The sequence below is a fragment of the Chelonia mydas genome, chromosome 4 (genome assembly GCF_015237465.2).
Source record: "Chelonia mydas isolate rCheMyd1 chromosome 4, rCheMyd1.pri.v2, whole genome shotgun sequence".
NCBI lineage: Eukaryota > Metazoa > Chordata > Testudines > Cheloniidae > Chelonia > Chelonia mydas.
In genome coordinates, this window is record NC_057852.1 from 55671303 (window position 1) to 55692187 (window position 20885).

Genomic DNA, 20885 nt, shown 5'->3' on the forward strand with positions numbered 1-20885 from the left:
CCTACAAGTGGAAGACAGATCTAGGTTTCAGGATGAATTGTCAAAGTAGTGGCTGGGCAGATGCAGAAGATGACCTGAAAGCTGAAAAAGAACTTCATCTCGGAAATGAACTTCCCTCTACCCTATCTCCTCAGTTGCTGGTGAATCTAGAACTCCTGGAAAGTGTCCGTACTGACTCTGGAATCTGAAAGAAGATGAAATAATGCTCTTCTGCTTCTAAATATAATGAATCAGTCCCAGAGATTTGGCAATATATCTGGTTTCTTTTATCTTTCAAAAAAATCATCTGTTTTAGAACGGAGAAGACCCTCTCCTTTTAAGGGGAGAACTTCTACCTTGGCCTCGCTCCAGCTGAAAGACTAGATGATTTAAGCCAGTGAGATCTTTGAAGAGTGACACCTGAGCAAACGCACTTGAGGAGGTTTCAAAAACATTGTAAAATGTTCATCAAACAAGTCTAGAAACCATTTGACCCTGTTAGATCAATGCCCTTCACTACTTACCCCTGCCCCTCAAAGAGATGGTCACGAAGAGAAACATCCAGATCCATAAGAACTGGTATCTAGCCATGATGGGCTGATAATCAACAATTGAATTGAATCTTGAATTCCCAGAGTAAGTGAGGAGTATATCTTTGTACTAAGAAGTCATTCTTTTGAGCCTCTTTCTCAGATGACATAATACTTTACAGCCCTTCGAGATGGATGGGTGAGTGAAGAAAGCTAAAGAAGGACCTGGTATAAGTGATCGCTCTTCCTGATGAGCACAGATGCCAGAGTCAACCAGATATCCCAAGCAGGGTTTTACATGCCTTCATTAATGGGAAGAATAATCGTCACCTTTTCCTTAGTCTCCAAGACATTAAAGAAACAATGTGTCTTCTCCTGAACCATAGTAGAGTCAAGTTCCAAATAATCTCTCTTTTGAACTATCAATTCCTGAAACAGGCTGTAGTCATCAGGAAATGACACTGATGATGAAATGATATTATCAAGAGGAGAAATGGATGATGCTGCAGCTTCCTTATCTGTAGGGAAAGACTGGTCAATATCACATGCCAGGTCCTCTCCATCTGGTCTGGAAAAGATATCATGAACATTGGCCAGAGAGGGAAACAGAACAAGATTTATAATCAGTTGCAGGAATGAAGCAAGTGGTTATTATAAGCTAACTCTTTTAGGAGAGGCAGAAGAGGAAAACTGGAAAGCAGATTTCTCCTTACCCCCACTGTATTCAGAGAGGTTCTTGTCAGTATCAATATCAACCAAAGATTAAGCTGGGGGCAAAGAAAAGAAGCCTGCAACGTGTTAGCCCAATGGACAAGGGTAGCCTCTCAACAGAAGTTCCTAGTTGATTCAGAAGAAAAACAAGAACCCCTGAAATCTAAAGCCCCCTTGTCCCGTGAGCTGTCCAGATGAACCTTAAAGTTCATCTTAGTTGGCATTGTGCCTGACCCAGAAAGCTCCCAAAACAGAGGTATCACTTTATATTCTGTTTAGGCTCACGGACTTCTCTAACCTAGGTCAGCTGGCACGGCTGTCTAGCTGCGGATAGCTGGAATGCTGAGTGCTCCAACCACACCCTCCTCTCTACCCTTTCCATCCCTGACACACCCCCCACACTGGGCTGTAGAAGGATAGAAAAATAAAAGACAGTTATGGTGGCTCTCGACCCTCTGGGAACTCCAATACCATCCCCAGCTAGGAACGCACAAACAGCTTCCACTGCTGTTGCATCATCTTAGCAATGCAAAAGGAGCAGAATGAGCCTGTGAATCTGACCCATAGATGACAATGCTGTTAGTTTTAAGTTGTAATTTAAAAATAAAGTTAATTTGAATTCAGTGGAATTATATTATTCAAATATTTAAAGTTTAAAAAGTAGCTATAGAGCGTATGTTGTAATTAATTGTTTCCTTTTTATAAAAACACACCACAGTTTTCTACAGTAATGGTTCAAAACACTAAATCTTACTAGTGCTACTATAGTATTTGGAGTTATTGCTAGAAACTAGCTTTGTAATGGTTGTTCAAGTGATTAGTCTAATAAAACAACCAAGGAAATCAATTAAAAAACCTTGTTACCATAGTATTTAGGCTGAGATAAACAAAACAAGCTCAAGCTGCTACAGTGGCCTTAATTATCCCTATTGTGCTCACGTCCTCTATCAAGGGGTCACAAAGTAAAAGGTGATCTCATATACCATATGCACTGCAATACTCAAGCATACCAGGTGACATCAAGACAGCATGGCAGCTCTAACAGAGATGTTTGTTTTTAATTGGTTTGTGTTTCATTTTGCTAATTGAATTTCTACTGCTATATCTCTCGTAAATAATATGAAGCTGATTTACCATTTAAAATATTTACTTTTGTTCTCTCTCCTGCTCACTCATGGTACTTTAAGTCTGGTAGCATTCCCATGGGTTCAGAGACAATGGTTTCAGGTTGTGCTGTTCCTGCCTCTTGATGGTGAAATTACTCCTATATGCTATAAATGTCACAGAAATCTAGCTCACTGTAATTTGACTTTGCTGTTTCCTAAAGTCAGATTAGAACATGGTAAATTATGTTCTTTGTGTTTTTAATTTTTCCCACACAGTGAAGGCATTCTGGTACGTATCTATGGGAAATTTCAAGAAGAGTTTTTTTTGTCGTGCTGTGTTTTCTACCAAAGACAGCTGCTTTCTGTGCCCCTGAGAGGATTGCTGGGGTTAACAAGCAGAGCCAAACAAGAGAGGATTAGGAAGCTACCCATAGTTATAGGCTAAAACAGTGAAGCAGTCCTCTCCATGTGGAATAGACATTGCTCACTCTTCGACATGCTGTTTAAGACACTGCCCCAGCTTTCGACCCTTGACAGAATTCAGAGGTCATATAATCAACATTTTAGGACTGAATAAAAGACCTTCTTTTCTCAAACCTTGTTTTATTTTAAAGAGAATCTAGATTTCATCCCAACTTGCTGATACAGGAAAATAAAGTCTTGTAATTACCCACAGAACAGGTACTGCATAAACAACAGCAACGCATTTCTCCATCCTGCCCTAACAACGCATCTAAACTCTGACCTGGAGGGAACCACATCAAGGAGCGAGGGAAGTTTCCTCTTCATGCCCAGTCTTTGTCTTCTCTGCTGAGAGAGTCAACAAGTGCGCCAAGTGTGATCTTTTAAAAAATATATATGCACACTTCTCCTTTAGGAACGCTACTGAGTTTACCAACTCATTTCATACAGGCCGCTAAACTGCCCTCAAATACAATGATTTCAAGAGTCTGATTCACACTTTTTGCAAAGGCCCTTTTACACCAGTTTAAAGGGACATTAAAAGTGGACAGAAGATGCCCCCTCAGAATAGCCCCTGTGCAGAGGGTTTCCCTTCTCAGTGTAGAAGTGGCAAAAGGGTTCTACGTCAGTTCCTAGAAAAAGGGATGAATCAGAGTATGCTTAGAATGCACTGGTTCTGGGCCCATGGGAAGCAGAGTATAAATTAAAACAGCCCTAAGGTTGCTCTACCTTACACTGGTGACTGGTAAGGGACCCAGAATATGAGAAATGCCAGGGTAGAAGAAGTTACATTACAAGTAGAATGTGTAGTACAGTAGAACCTCAGAGTTAAGAACTGATCGGTCGACCACATACCTAATTTGGAATAGGAGGTGCACAATCAGGCGGCAGCAGAGACCCCCCCAAAAAAGAAAAAGCAAATACAGTACAGTACTGTGTTAAATGTAAGTTACTAAAAAAAATAAAGGGAAATTTTAAAAAAAGGATTTGACAAGGTAAGGAAACTGTTTCTGTGCTTGTTTCATTTAAATTAAGATGGTTAAAAGCAGCATTTTTCTTCTGCATAATAAAGTTTCAAAGCTGTATTAAGTCACTGTTCAGCTGTAAACTTTTAAGAACAACCATAACATTTTGTTCAGCGTTACAAACATTTCAGAGTTACAAACAACCTCCATTCCCAAGGTGTTTGTAACTCTGCAGTTCTACAGTAAGTGGTAAATGTCCTTGTAAGTTGGCAGGCTGATCCACCAGCAAGAAGAGTGAAATAGTGACCCAAACAACTGCACTGGTGCACTGTTCCAGTTCCTTTGATCTGGGCTTTTCTTTGTTAACGCAGAAACATAGATTCAGAACAGCTCAAAGCAACCCAGTCTCAAAGTCTTGTCTAGCCTTTGTCTCCAGGGCTTTGCCATCCTTATACCCCTTCCTCCAGGGCTAGGGCCCTACTCAGCTGAGGCTTCCCTTCACCTGGCTTCTGCTCCCTACAGGTGTCTCCATCCCAGGCCTCCTGACTGACAAGTGTGAAGATCCCTCTCCCAGCTCCTTCCTTGACCTTGAATTTGCTCCCCTGCTTCAGATATAGGGAATGGGAGCCTATGTGCAAGTTCCAGTGTTTTGTCTGGCTTTTGAATTACAGGCAGAACATTTCACATCTAGGTCACTATTTCAAAGGCAGAACTGGCAACTAGTGACTGATTCTTACTCTTTTTCTGCACTTGGGACAGGGACGGAGGGAGCAAAGGAAAAGAGAATTTGGTTTCCTCACAGGTCTTGTAAACAGTTTGTCCTAACACCTAACTTCTCTTCTTGTGCTTTTGCCTGCTACATAAGTTAGTCTTCATCAGTTCTACCCACTCTCCCATTCCATTTGTGCTGCCAAAGTGCTGGAACAAAAGGAGAAAAGGCCCTGCTTCATGAAGTCTGCTTTTTCCTCTTCTTTGTTTCTCAGTCTGGAGTATTAAAATTCAACCTGTCCTGCAGAAAAGGAGTGGGTATTTTGTTTATTTTAACCAGGGAGTCTATTATTCAATCAAATCTTGTATTCTATTCTAAATATTGTATGCACAGCAGGAAATCCTCTGTAGGATAGGAATAACTTTAAGGGCCAGGACTGCACCTCTGAGTTGACTGAGATTGGAATTAAGCACCCAAAAAACTTTAGTGTCTTGACCCAAGAGGAAGTCAGACTGTTCATGCTGACACAGATACATCTGGAAAAGAAAAACTGCCTCTTGGGAGCATAACACTTACTGCATTTAACTATGACCCTCAGTCAATCTGTGAAAAGAAAGCTCCTAAAGGACATATTCTTATCACAGATCTCTGGCTGTGTATCACTGAACATTTTGTAAAATCAGCTACACTGCAATGTATGTGTGTAGATCCAGTAGCTGATTTTACAAGATACTCAGCAACATGTACCCATGTATCTAAGATCAGAATCAAGCCTAAGTTTTATTATTTTAATTTATGAAACTATTTTCTAGTGGAAGAAATTCCCTCTAAAAGTAGGCTTTAGGGAATGATAATATTCACCTACCTGGGACTTTTTGCTTCAGCATCTAGACACGTACTTTACTTTCATGCCATAAAAATGTAATTTACAAACTTAGCATGAAAATACAAGACTTGCTTGTAGGAGAAAAAAAATAAAAGAGAAAACCCTCAAACTGGAGTTCATCATGTACTGTTAGCTACTTTGAAGTCTAGGCTTTTGCAAACATTTTCTTATAAAATATATCAGTAGATCTTTCAGCCTCCTTACATCATGAAGTGTTTTTTACACTTACACCTAAATGGTATTCATTACAGTACTACACCTGGCAAACTAGGCAACAGAAAATGGTACAACAGAAACATCATTATTTACAAAATACACTCAAGTATGACTGTGCAGTAGCTTAACTAAAATATAACTGTGAAGGGATTCTAGGAGTAAGCCAAATTACCTCTTCATAGACATCTGAACTGATGTCTAGATCTTGATTTCTTTCAATAGGGGTAAAACAAAAATAGTCTCATACATGGTGCTTCATGACAAATCACATGGCTTATGAAACCTCATGCTAAAAAACCTTTTAACTTCCAAAAAGTTCTCTTTTGTAGGTCACGCTCTCATTATCTTGTTCTGGGATCTGGTCTGATTAAATTATAGGAAATTACTAATACTTCATTCTGAACAGACCAGCTCCTCTTGGGCTGTTCGGTTTTATTTATTTCCTTAATTCCCTCCATCCCCACCTTCTTACATATGAAAAAGAAAGAAGAAAATCACTGTTCTGCAAAAAGTGAGGTTAAATTAATTTTCTCATATATTTAAAAGAATGCATTCTGTTCTGATATCTCCATACCCCAACCCTCCACACCACTCCACCACAGTGGTTCCTTCTGTTGGGGCTGTAAAAAGTTGCATTTGTACTTTACGCTAATTTGCATCCCCACCCTGTCCCAAATTTCATTCAAAAGATCCTAAAATTGTACATGGCCCAGTGAGCTCCAAAGCTGGCTCTTGGGCAGTCTAATTTATGCTCTGGCAACATGATTTATTAATGTTTTGTACTATCGCACAACACTAAGACACATACTACCATTGTCTGACTTTTGACAAGTGTCCCAGTGTAATGCTGAGAAATTATTTTTAAAAATACAATCATAAGAGGTTGATTCTTTTTCTTTTTGTGGTATCTAATTTATTTGGACATACTTTATTTATGTGATCTTTCTTCCTCAAGGAAAACAATGGGAGGGACCAAACAAGATCAATGTTTTTTTTAGGTGGAGCAATGCAGACAACACTGTATGCATCTCACATTGCTCTTTAGGTAAAAGATGCACTACAATACCACAAGGTTAACTACGATGATAGCAATGAAATTATTAACCCAAATTCACTAAGAATAATAATTTTCCCTACATGTATTCTCTTGTCAGCAATGAGCTATACCATGACCCCCGCCGTGGCAAGAGGTTAAAAATAATAAATAGAAACTATGTTAAAAGCTTCTCCATGTACATGTGATGTCTGCTAGTAAGTTAATAAATACTATTAAAAGAGAGAGACTCCTGTTGCTGATAAAAGCCCTGTTCACTGGCAGCTCTAGATTCCTGCACGAAGGCAAAAGACTGTTGTGATGTATGGGGAGCCTTTTGAAAGTCCCATCCATAATGCCTACTGTAGTCTCAAACTATCAAATCCCCAAACAAACAAAGAATAGAAAGAGGAAAAAGAAAGAAACTTTAAATAATATTGAATTTATCTAGCAACATTTTCTTTACGCTCTTTGTCAATAAATTACTACAACAAAAAATGAGATAACAAAAGGCTAAATGGAATACGCGGTAAATTAGGTGTAGAATATGAGTCAGTTGAAATTCAGTTTCAGAATAGTATAAGGCAGTGGTTCTCAAACTATTGTACTGGTGACCCCTTTCACATAGCAAGCCTCTGAGTGCGACCCCCCTTATAAATTAAAAACACTTGTTTATATATTTAACACCATTATAAATGCTGGAGGCTGACACCTCGTGACCCCACCCCCATGTAATAACCTCGCGACCCCCTGAGGGGTCCGGACCCCCAGTTTGAGAACCCTTCGTATAAGGGAATGTTCAGGACTGTATCCTAGGCATGATGCCTGAACAGTTATGAGGCTCCTCCTAAAAATTCAACTATGCTGTTTGTACCAATATAGTGCCACAATTACATTTACTTAATTAGCAAAATAAATTCCACAGTTATATTGAAGTTTGTACTTGATTAAATACATTCCTCAGACAATAGCCATTTAACATTTAAGAGGACATTGTCCAGATCAGTCTTATAAATTTAGTTTGAACTCATATAATATCAGTCTACTAGTTTGCATTTTGCACTTCTTGTAAGCCCTTGAATTAAAGTCAAAGCAATAGTGACTCCTATAGTAAAGGTGACTTGAAAGTTGACATTCTAATCACCTGTTTCAAGCCTCACTACTTTCTGAAACTTTCACTTTTCAGACTGCCATGTTTCCAGTAAGGCATGTTTCCACTTTCTGCCAGAAAGTGAATTTTTGTTGGAAAGTCCAAGAAAAAACAATTCAAAATGAGGGAAGGAAGAGAGGAAGTAAACAAGAAAATATTTTCTCCATTTTAAAACACACACCTACAACTTTTTCTTTTAATTATCTCTAAGCACTGAAGTAGCTATAGCTATGGAAATATCCCTCATTGAGGAAACAGCCTTTGAGTGTTCCAGTTGAAACTGATTGATTTATGTGAGTTATGAGCATTTGAAAACCACACTCTCCACATGCATGGCAAGTTTTTAATAAAGGTAATATAACTAGGTTTGTAAATTAAGAAAGAGTATGCTACACATGGCTGTGAAAAATTTAGTGAGGATGGGTAGCGACTGAGCCACGGGCTCCACAGCAATTTGTTAAACCTTAGCCTTATTAATTTGCACCTTTAAAAGTAGGAAAGAAGCATTCACTGTATTTTGTAAGGTGGGAAAGGGTAGGCATTCTGGCCGTGTCTAGCTAAAAACTTTAATTATGGAATTTCTTGTTCATAAAAAAAAAAAAGCCACCAAAAATAGGCAATACTGTTTCTCAAAACAACATAATATACTTTTTATTATACAACCTTAGAAACATACGGTTACCATCTTGCAATTGTTTTCATTCTCCTATATTTACACTATTTTAATTGTTGTAATGGTCCAGTATAACTTTGATAAACTTTTTATACACTTTCTCTCTGAGGCATGTGTTTTAATAATTGAGGCCCCAACCTTGCAAATACTTGTAACTTTACACATGTAAGTGGTTTCAACTGTGGTCAGTTTCTGTAAATACAGAATTGTGGCATTAGTCAGTAACCATGTATTATTCTGCTGCAATTTCTTTTTGATGGACAATACAGACTTCCTTAAATGCAACTGAAGGAATAAGACTGTTAACTAAGAAATAACTAGGGCGTAGGTCCTGAAAATACAGTACTTACATATGTGCTTAAATTTATGGACAAGACTAGTCCTATATGAAATCCTATTAAAGTCAACAGGACTATTTATACGAGAAAAGTTACACCTTTAAGTATACAAGGTATGTCAGCAAATTTTCACTATATTCTCTGTTATAGTGAACCTGTAGTATGCTGTGTAACAATGTTTTACTGTGTATTTTCCATATAATTCACTTTAATACACTCTGTTTGGCCCATATGTCGTACATAGCAACCTTAGATACACAATATATGCATATTATATTGCATTTAAGAATTAGCAAGTTATTATGTAAATAAAGACTTTATCATAATGTAAATGCATATTGGATGGAAGAGTTAAGGTTGCAAGTACATTCTTAACTATTTCATTTCCAGACTTTAGTGCTTAACTATGCAACCTTAACATTCTCCTACTGCAGTTTCAGATTTGGGGATCTTTTTGAATGAAATATGTAAATACTGTTTATCTAGGAAACATATTGCTAAAATCAATTTGAACCTTAAAATCAAAATATATTTTACATTTAGTACACGTTAACACTAAAATGTCACAAAAGTCACTATTTATAGCGTTTGCACACTAATTGCAATGGACTCCCAAGACATTTTCTAACTCTGTAGGACCCTTTGAATGCATAACAGCATTTGAACAATTCTTACTGAATTACCTAATACATTATTTTCCAAGAATATCTTTTAATCCCAGTGCAATTTGTCTATACAAATATAAATCCCACCAAGCAAAACTGACATTAGTTTAGAAAAATCTAGTGCATACAGCACACATCAGGAAAAAAACCCACTAATTAGCTCAAAAATTAGTGTAAAAACTCTGCAAATTAGGCCCTAAGTTTAAACACCCTAGCTTTGCACAGTACTTCAACAAAGGCAATTGCTCCTCAGTTCAGCAAATGTTACTTTACTAGAGCAGGGAGTCTGGGGGTGAGTGGGTAACAGCATGCAACTTGAGGGGTGAGGAAAAGCCAGTACATAAAACTGAGCATAATTAGCAGCGGTCTGTGCACATGAGAGGCACACCCCAAGTGAACTAAAATGGAGACTGAATTTCATCTCAGCCCTAGAGAAACAGAGGATAGTCGCACCAGGTCAGGGTCAAGGTCACCAGCAGGGCAGTCTGCAGCTGCCTGCAAAGCTATCTGATCTGCACACACAGAACTCAATTTCCAAATTCTGTCAATCCAGAAGAATTTTCTGCCCTCACCAGCCATCCGTCCCCTCCTCCCCCACCCACCCACCCACAAAAGTTTAAAATTAAAATCTTGTTTTCTCAACCACTATTCTCAAAGTTGTTATTTTGTGGACGTTTGATGTTCATGCCAACACCCAAATCATACATACAAAGGAGAGATTAGCCCCCCCCCCCCCTTTCCCTTATTAGAGATCAGTGAACTGGAGGAAAGCAGCAGTGGTGCAAACACAGACCACTGCACTTTCATGAACTCACTTGTGCAAGCTTCCTGAACTAGATAGATTTCTATATGGGGAATTCTCTCTCTCTGTGTGTGTGTTTCAGACTCAGATCCTCTAGCGGGCAGACGGTGAAAGGACTGTACAGGGGCAAATAAAAACACACACACACACACACACACACACAACCCCAAGCCCTATGAGTCGGCTCCAGCGGAAAGAAAGGGAGAGAGAAATATTTGTGGAGCTGCAAGTGCCATTTCTTCCCCCACCTCTGCGTTGGCTAATGTGCCAGGTTGACAGTGTCCGGGAGGTGGTAAAGGGCTAGGAGGGGAAGCGGTGCCTCAAACCCCTTCCCCGATAGCTAAAAATATATGGAGAGAGGTAATCGATCGCACTCTGTCTGCGGCGGAAAAAACACAGCACACCATATACCACAACCTTAACCCTCCCCCTCCCTGGTGAACTTCAGGTGACCGACCATGGCTTTGACACATAAGCAGTTCAGCTCTCACCAGACACTGAACCCTGGGGCACAGCGAGGAGGGGCTGCAGACAGGCACTGAACATATGTGCTGGAGACAGCAAAATGACCCCTAAATCTACCCCCCGCTCTCCTTAGACCGACCCTAACGCCACGCCGGGGCACGATATTTATAGGTTTTCTTTCCCCCTCTGCCTCGCTCGATAGCATCCGATCGCTTAATGGAAGGAGAGAGGAAGAAAAGTTAACTGTTTTGCAAAGAGGAAAAAATGGGGGAGGGGGCAGAAAAGGAGCCGGGGGAGCGGGCAGAAAAGGAGCCGGGGGAGCGTCAGCTCGGTGTCAATGCGTAGCCTGCAGGCTAGGAGGGCTGCGATGCACTTTAGTCCCGAGCTCTGCTTCTCAAGGCTGGGGCAGCAGTAGCGAAGCCTGAGTCTAGCCTGGCTCGCCTGACCCTTCATTTTATTGCGGCCAGGAGCAGCCCCCATGCTGCCTCCCGCTGCTGCCGCCGCCGCCGCCTCGCTTGCTCTGCAGGGACCTCGCATGCCACGATCTGCCCCCTGCCTCCCCCCCAGCGGCAGCCCCGGCTCCGTGTGTGTGGGTCCCCCACCCCTTGTGCCCTCCTCGGCCGCTCCCCGCCTCGCCCTCCCCGGCTCCGGGGCCGACAAGCCCAGCCGCAACCTTTAGCCGGAGACGGACCTCTCGATTGATTCTGCACAAGACGCCAGCAGCCGCTTCCCCTCCAGTGCCACCCCCCTCCCCACCCCAATAAAAGAGCCCCCCGGCCGGCCCCCGGGCGAAACCCGCACTCCCGCACAAATGCACAATCAGCGGAGAGGAGAGGGGAGGGAAGGGGGGGAGAGGGCGAAGGCTGCAAAGCAAGGGGGGAAAGGAGAGGGAGAGAGGAAAAATTAAAAGGGCACAAGGCTGTTCATCACCAACATGGCTGCCTTAGCTCAGACCTAAAAGAGGAATAACCCAGGCTGTGTCTTTGTCAGTTTCACCTCTGTAACCCTAAACTAATGCACAAAACAACGGAGGCGGCTGCAGAGGGGAAGGAGACAGGGAGAGAAGGAAGGAGAAAATGGCAAAAGAGGGGGCACTTACGTGAAGAGAGGCGCTTGGGCTGCTCCTGCTTCCTCCTGGGCATTTTCCCCCTTTTTTCACATTCTCCTCCTTGGTTTAATGGGAGATCAAATAAAACCAAAGGGGGGCAAAGGCAGGCACAAGGCGGGGGCCGGGGGCGGCCGGTAGCGGGGGGTTTCCTCTTCTGCTGGGGAATGGGATTGAAGCTGGTTTTCCTGGAGCCAACAAGAAGGGGGGTTTCTTTTGCTTTCCCCTTTTCTTTCTTTCGTCCCCCCCGCTCCCCCTCCCCCGGTCGTGCACCTGGCTTGTCCCCGGTCGCAATATTCTTCAATGGGAATGGATCTAATCTGTGGGAGAGTGAGTGTGTGCTATGTGCGGTGTCAATAAGGAGGGCTGGTGCGGCGGTGTCTATGGCTGCTCCCTGTGTGTCTCCAAGCCCCTAACTAACACTAATGCAGGGATCAAAGGGCAGCGGCGGCGGCGGCGGCAGCCGAGCTCCCAGCTCACACACAGGCTGGAAAGAGAGACAGACACACAGAGGCAGAGCAAAGAGGAAGGTGCCCCCAGGCTCCCAGGCTGTACTTTAGACACCGAATTGCAAGCGCTCCGTTTAGGAAGGGTTCACAAGGGGAGGATGCAATTCTTAAATTATTTGCCCAGTTGTCTTCGATCTGAAGGGGGGGCAGTTTATATGTCGACCGTTCACATTGCAATTCAGTCACATTTCCTATAAAACCAAATAAAATAACTGCTTATTTTTTAAAACAAATCTGATTAAAGTGGGGGGTTTTTTTGGGGGGGGAGGAAAAATTACCAGCTTTTAAAGAGAATTCTATGGGATGTTTGGAGAAAAAGAAACAGCTTGTGTAGTTAATTTCAATTTAAATTAATTGGGGAAAGGTGTGGATAACCTCTTTCCCCTCCCCCCTCTGAAAAATAAATTATTATATGGGGAAAAAAACAAAAAGCGTGATGGATAACTAACTACACTGATGCAATAATATAATACCAGGTTTTAAAAATCCCTAGTGCAGTTAAAATATGAAAAAATGCAGTCAGCATGCAAATCACAACTCCTTGACAAAAAGGGGAGGGGGGGATCAAGATTAGATCACCCCAATGGATGGTTTAACTGCTCCATAATGCTCCGACAGTGCACACAGCAATCTTGACTTCTGAAATTTACTTTTTCCTGCTGTAAAGCAGGTATATGAAGCTTTATCCTGAAGCAATTCCAATGTGCATTAAGAACCCAGTATAGCAGTTTTCATTAACTGATACCTACTTTCATTACTTCACAAATCACACATCTTTCTTCAAAGAAAGACATGAGGAGGAGGGAAAAAATAGAAAAGGGACTAGGTCTCACTAAAGCACAAAAGGTAGTTGGTGAAAGAGAAGAGTTCTCTTTGTGACTTGCAGTCATTTGGATAAAAGTTCACTAAGAGGTTGTTAATGATTTAAACTCTAAAACCTGCTACTACAATTGAAGTAAAATGGTTTGAAGCACCGCTGTTTCATATAGCTCTCTCTTTGTGAAAGGAAACTTTGAACTTAGTAGAATGCATAATATAAATCATGAGTCAGAGGTAGTAAAAATCAAAAAAATGCATTATTCTGCTATGTATACCTTTTTGGATTTTTGCTTTTGACAATCTGACTCATCATTTTATCACATTACATTTTATCCTGCTAACTTCAAAATGCTCACATATTAGATACGGTTAGATGGATACACAGCAATAGTGAGGCACACTACATCTTTGAAGCCCAGTACACTCATTTATTACTTAATATAACAATCCTGTGGGGTAATTAAGTAATACCATTATACCCATTTTACAGCCGGAAAAACTAAGATACAGAAAGGTTAAAATACTTGCCCAAGGCCAAATCCTGTTAATGGCAGAGCAGGAGTGCCTCAGTTCTTAGGTCCTGGACTCAGTTCTCCAGACTGTGCTGTTTCCCTAAACATATTATATAAAATTAATAATGGGTACTAACAATGTCATAAAATACCCTTCGTTATAATCCACATCTTGGCAGGTGAGTCCTTCCTTAATATTAATGCCTAAATATGTGGGACTTTAGTTACATACCTTTTGTTAAAATTAATAGAAGTGGTGCCCTTGTACTGTTTTTAAAATATACCCCATATGCAGCTCTTTTTGCACTGAACTACACAGGCTTTCTGACTAGGACTGATCTTCTGTCCAAATGTTCCCTTCAATGAAGGAGATCATAGAGCAGTGGATTCACATAGGGAGGGAGTGCTGGCTCTAGGATATTGTCACTGCTCAGGAGAGGATGGGGTGTGAGGACTGTTGCTTTCTGCAATATCACCTCTACCCCTCCCGCATGGATTTCTGGCACAAATTAACACAGACAGTGTCAGCATTAATTTACAATATGCCAATTTCCTGTCCCTCATTTGAAACCCCCTTTAGGGGAGTTTAGGTGGCTGCAGCAATCAGAGACATTATAAGTACACAGATCCCTTGAAAGAGCTGTAGGGTCATGGGGATTGGCAAGCACTACAGTAGCAGAGGGCCTGTGTAGATCTTCAGTGATCCAAAGGTTTTTGAGGCCAAATCCTAATTCTGTTCCATGGAGGAAGAAATCCTACATCTTGAACAAACTATCCGGCAGAAGCTATAAATCCAAACTTGTAGGGTTTCTAGTCCTGTGTGTGTGTGAATAACCCATATAGGGACAACTTAGCTTTTTGTTCTTTCTTGCCTAATTGTATTGTACATAAATATTGCATGGGTCTTAGAAGAATATAACATGCTGTATTTTCTAGGCAAAACATGAAAATCAGAGATGCAGCAACAGTCTTAACTTTTGTTTATTGGCTTAGGGCAGATGATATGACTAATATTATGCAATTTTTGTATTCAACTTCCATCATGATAGTAATGTCTGAAATATTTTAAAATGTTGAAAAAATTCAACTGACCACATTTCTGAGATTTCTCGGATCCTTTGAACTTGATATATGAACACAAAACAATGACAAGTCTTTTTGTTGTCTAAATAATATAAAAAATGAATTCCATCTGCAGGCCCTACTAATAATCAATTACAGTTAATACTTTCCATGGCTACATCATCTTCCAAACTACAAACCTTGTTACATACACAAATTAATACAGCCTCAGTAAATCCTTGTGGCTAAAGTAAGCATTTGACAGATGAGGAAACTGAGGCATGAATAGTAGGTGTCTGCCTCAAAGTCATACATGATGTAACAGCGTAAATGGAATACTCTGTTGATATTACATCCTTGGAACCTTCAACTGAATATCCACTTCAGTCTATCCACAGACATAGCATTCTAACTGCCTGGGCTCTATATTTGTGTAATATGACATTATTTGTATAGTGCCAACAGTATGATGGGTGCCTGAAAGAGTTATTAATGAGACACCTAAGAATGGTAGGCTAACATTTCGGCCAGAAGCTGGAACTGGACGACAGGGGATGGATCATTTGATAATTGCCCTGTTTTGTTCATTCCCTGAAACATCTGGCACCAGACACTGTTGGAAGACAAGATACTGGGCTGGATGGACCATTGGTCTGACCCAGTATGACCATTCTTATGTTCTTATTTTTCTACCTTACAATCCATTTTTTCCCAGGGCCCTGATTTAAACAAAACAACAAAACACAACAAAAAGGGGAATTCAGTGGTTATGAAAAGCAAAGCCAGTGTAAGCAAATCTTGGGCCCCCTGTGAAGCCATACTACTAATAATGCGTGGATCACCCCAGTAGTAATTTCAAGAAGCATGATCTTTTAATCTGCCCCAAACTGTTCTGTCAGGCCAGCTGAGTGTGCGTACATGTATAATATGAATGCTAATCAGGTTTCCTGGGCTCTCCTGAAATGGTGTCCAGTTTTGTTTTATTAAAACTGTAATTTTGAGGGGCAAAGAAGACGATATTACAATCTAATCTTACCTATAGGCCTAATCTTCATAACCCTTACCTTATTATCAAGTGTAGCATTTACCACCAAGCATACATCAATTATCCCACCCACTCTAGAAGGCACATCCCTCAAGCGCTGTCTCAAACTCATCTTCTCTCTACCACTACTGATGTCAATGGCACCACACTCAACAGTAAGGCCCAGATTCTCAAAGGTATTTAGGTGCCTAAGTCCCATTGATTTCCTATGCAAAGGAATAGCACTGTGTAATTTTTTTTTTAAATAATGAACAATGGAAAAGTTAACAACAACTGGCGAGGCTACCAATTTGTTTCGCAGAGGCCGATGAACACCCATCAATTTTTGATCATGATCGCCTACGAACAGATTATGAAGAACCACCCAAAGGTGAAAAGTTGTGTAGCCCATCAGTTCTAACCCATTCAGCCCCCTGCTTTAGTTTTTAAACGGACAACGCACCCTGCCTTCCTCCAAAAACCACCACCCTAACATCTCTAAGTACATTTATTTAACAAAAACAAAAAAGTGCACTGTTTGTGAGCTCACTATAACAACCCAATACAGAGTTCTTCTCTGAAATCAGAGATCTGCACTGATGCCACTTCTCTCACTCTTAAGCATCTGCACCATGCTTGTGAGCAGATAGTACATTGAAATAACTCTCTTGGAAGTGCTCAAAGATCAAAATTATTGTAAATTTCAATATATTCTGCACACTCATAGATCTAGAGCTGAAAGCCACAAAGAAGGAAAAGCACAGTCTGCCATGCTGATATCTAACATCCAAAGCACAACTGGTTTTTGCAAGTGTCTCTAACAAAACCTGGCAAATGAACTAGCATGAATTGTTTTGCAGTAACAACGCCACAAAATACCGTTAGCTGCTATGCAAATGTTAGCATGTACTCTTTACAATAATGGTGGCATTTACATTTTGCTGCTGTTTGAATACTACAGTCTCTGCATATAATAGATGATACAGAGCCCAATTTCTATTAAAAAATCAATATTAATAAGATCCATGCACGGTGGCTGATCTTAAATCTCCATGGGTATATGCCCCTGCAAATTTGGCAAGCCAGGAGATTTGGACTGCATTTCAAATATTTTTGTTGTTCTAAGGAAGGATTTTGTGAGTGACAACATCTTTAATGTAGATACTTAACTCTGGATTGCTGCAGTCTCCAGTCTGGACAGATAGACAAACATAGGGCCTGATTTTGATCTTGTACGTTAGAAGTATCTCCATTCAAGTTAATGGCTCTACAACAGTGTTACCCTGGTGTAAGTTAGATCAGAATTAGGCCCAGAGTTTTCACTCTTGCCATTTTGCTTTAAGTTAACATTTTGTTGGCCACTGATTTGACTTCCAAACTGTGATCATTTAGGGCAAGACTCTCTGCTTGGCCGTAGCTCAGTTCAGTGCAGCATAGGAGGGGTGGGATTCTCAGCCAATTACTACTTCTTGCTTCTCTGGTTGATTTTGTGTCAATGCTGAGGGGCAGGAGAGCTTACCGGAGACTGCTCTAACCCCTGAGAAGTGGCAATGGTCCCTAAGGGACTGTCTGCCAGTTGGGGATTTTGCTCTGCTCACACACCCTCTCTGCCCTGATACCAGCCCTATACCAGGGTGTAGAGCGTAGGGGAAAGGAGGGTGTAGAAAACGACTTTGCCACCTCTTATCCCCTGTTGGGAGATGAGTCCAGTGTCCATCCCCTTTACACCACTCCAGTGACACAAAGAAAGCAGAGTAGTGAAGAAAAATATAAAATAAAAAACGTAGATAAAGATGATATATTATGAGACAACTAGCATGGCTTCTGAGAAGGACAATCACGCCACATTTATCTATTATACTTCTCTGAAACCCTGCGAAGGGGGTGGGTCTCACACCCTGATCTCCAGCTGGAGCAGGAACATCTACATTGCTATTTTTGGTGCTGTAGTGCAAGCCCGCGTCTGTAAACCTGGGCCCTGAGACTGCTGTGAGTTGTTTAATTTTGCAGTGTAGACGTATCATTTGTCCTCTCTTCGGGGTGCTCTCTGCTTTCTCCAGCACGTGGAGCAGCAGAGGGGAGGCAATGAGTGAGGCACCATAGAATCAGTGTCCCCTCTCTTTGGGAAATGCAAGGAATAAGATTCTGCCTTCCCGTACCTGCTCCTACTGCTCAGTGGACATTTACTCTCTAGCCAATGCCTTTCACCACCACTAAACCCACCTAGTGTTTTTAAACTTGATGTTTCTGGCAATTTGCAAATTATTTAGATAGATAAAAATTAACTAATTAAATAATTTGCATAAAATGTCATGCACAGAGTAGCACAATACTTGGCAGCTCTGAAGAGGGGTGATATGGGGAGCTAGAGGCAGACTGAAGGGGTGCGGAAATATGAAGGGCTTGAGAAGAGTTGCAGCGGGCACTGAACAGGCGGGCGACTGAGTGGAGTGCTGGAGAATATGGCATGAGGGAAGGGAAGGTAATATGGACAGGGGGAGAGGGCAGGAGACTGTGTAAGGGAGCATGAGTGGTGCAGCTTCCTATCTTGTGTAGCTAGGCAGGTAGATAGAGGGGAATAGAATGTTATGTCCCCACACCTCAGGGTAGAGGGGAAGGTAAACGGAGTGCCCTCCAATCAGAGAACAGGGAAGCTGCATTTTTGTATGTATTTCAGTTTGAATCTTGACCTTAAAATGGTCACGCAAAAACCGGGGGTGAGTGACTTCCTTTTAAAAGATGAAAAAAAATTAAAAGAGGCAAAACAAAACAATGATTTTTTGTTTTATTTTCAAATCTCATAATTTATAACTGCCAGCTCTCAACTGTCATTCACAACTGCCATAGAACCTTACAGAAAACTTCCGACTCCAACATTTCACTCCTTTTCCTGTTAAAGGGGCATTACCCAAACTATCCAGATTGCTGTTTGATTAGCTGTAGCAGATAAGAATAATTATTACTGCAACTTCTTACTTTTCCCACAGCACTATCCCAACCACTGAAGAGCTTCTATGGTGATGGCACACCTCTTATGCCAAAATTGCAGTGCAAATATCAGCGGTACATAGCAGGATGAGCCAAACACAAGAAGCTGTCCCCTTTACCTGAATGGTTGCACTAAACAGCACTACCCAACAAGGAACTGCTATCTCTCAAAAAGTAGCCAATCCTAGATATAACCTAATCCCCCTACTTTCTCTTTAAAGAAACAGTTTGAGCACTTTGTATCTGAACAGTTTGAACAGTACATGCAGACTTATTGGTTTAGTAAGGAAGAGATATCCCAGAGATTCTGAGTCCCCAGTCAGATGTGGGATACCTGAAGACCAGTATTTAAAACAGGGAAGAGGAAGCATATAATGCTGAATCACTAGCTTCTTCCATTCCTACATGTAATATTGGTGTATTTGGGATTAGGATTAGTTTACACAAACACAGATATTCCACAGCATTTATTACTAACAAAGGTATTTCATTGCCCATCTCCCCCTAACTCTTAACATCAAACTTTCTTTTCTTAACATCAGAACATTTATCAAGAAATCCCTGTTGGTTTATGATCTTCTTGATAACAAATGTAGTAATTATTATTATTTAAACAGTGCCCACAGTGTGGTAGATGATTCTTCTCTGAAGAATTTACAGTCTAAATGAAGCTGCAACATGACAAGTGAAGACAAACTGAAAAGGGAGCAGGTACAGTACTGGTATTTTATACCTGACAGACTGCATACTCAAGATTTGATCTTTTTCCTTTTCTTCTTAATAAGAATACTTACCTCTTCTGATCCATAGATCTCAAAGTCCTTTACAAAGAAGGATAAGTACCATTATCCCAATTTGACATATGGGGAAACTGAGGCACAGAAAAAGGAAGTGACTTACCAAGGTCACAAAGCATTTCCATGACAGAGCCAAGCATAGAATTGAAGGTTTCTATTCCTGACTACCATCTAAGCATGTAGAAAATATGCCTATCACCACCCAAACTGAATTTAAATTCTCTTTCTTATTGATCCACATTTCCACTTCATCTCTGCAATCCTCTTTTTTTTTTTTTTTTTTACCAAAAAGGATCCAGCTTTAAACTGCCTGGAGTATATTGCCCACCATGACCGAATGGATCCTTCTTTCTTCATGGAAACAAACATTAATTGGTAAGTACATGCATCAATTCAGTCTTTTGCTCTCCTTGTTTTTCTTCATTTGTTTTCTCTTATTTATTCAGGCCAGATTCTGATTCCCTTACTTATAGTCAGTAATACCTTAAGCAGCATATATGACATCTTCCAATTGATTTCAGTAGGACTACTCCTGGCCTAAAGTACTGCTCAACATAGATAATGGTGGCTTTCAGCAAGGAGTAATATATTCTCACTTATAGACAGGAATACGGCCCCATTCAGCTTCCTCTGCTCCCATACCTGGAGCCGCAATGTGGGCAGGTTAAGGAGGAGAATTGTGCAGTGTGGCTTTTTGTCCCTATACTACCCTACAAAATCTTGTTCTAAGTAGGCAGTGTACACATGAAGTTTGGGGGAAGGACTGTAATGGAAAGCAATATGATTTACCAGAACAGTAAAGCATGCATCTGGTTTGTTCCTTTTTACATCTGCAACAACAAACTCCTCTTCATTTTTGTGACTTTAGAGTATATTTCTCTGAAGAGGAAATTAGAGGATACAGAAGCAGGAAGAGTTTCTGAGGACAGGATTGCTTCTGTCCCCATCCTTTCACACATTTGGGGAGGATTTGCACCAGTCAAATCAGTGGATGGTTTGAAAGAGGATGGAAAGAAAGTACTCCACAACCCTGTGGCCAGATTGGGGAGGAGCTACCAGCATATATTTTAAAAGTCACTGATTGGTAAGGAGGGGTCCCAGACCAGCAGAATAAGAGAGTAAGCATCTAATGAGGCAGTAGGGTTGAGCAAGACAGAACTGTGTTGTTAAAACTCTTATTTACACACACACACACACACTCATTTGTGAGGGTGTTGTTGGATTGTACTACATCTAATGAGAAAACAAATAAAGCTGTTGTATTTTTTACATTTTGTATTCCCTTCTTGCTGTCTTCTGGTCATTAAGATTAAGTCAGATGGCCCTCTGGCTAATGCAAAACTCACATCTGCCAATTGTGTGACAAACTCTTTTGTCTC

At 40.9% G+C, this 20885-nt stretch overlaps 1 protein-coding gene and 1 long non-coding RNA gene across 2 annotated transcripts in view; one reads left to right on the top strand and one right to left on the bottom strand.

Annotated features, from left to right (window-relative positions):
• The window catches only part of ZNF827 (zinc finger protein 827), a 136286-nt gene extending 123905 nt beyond the window's left edge, over positions 1-12381 (bottom strand). The window contains exon 1 of the mRNA XM_007055710.4: positions 11790-12381. Coding sequence (XP_007055772.3) covers positions 11790-11832 — 43 coding nt within the window. The 5' untranslated portion in view covers positions 11833-12381. The remainder of the gene's footprint in view (positions 1-11789) is intronic.
• A 1288-nt stretch (positions 12382-13669) lies between these two features.
• On the top strand, positions 13670-20776 carry LOC122465507. The gene is made up of 4 exons (XR_006290418.1): positions 13670-13814; positions 19327-19420; positions 19799-19881; positions 20375-20776. It is a non-coding gene; the product is annotated as an uncharacterized LOC122465507 (long non-coding RNA).
• The last annotated feature ends 109 nt before the right edge of the window (positions 20777-20885 follow it).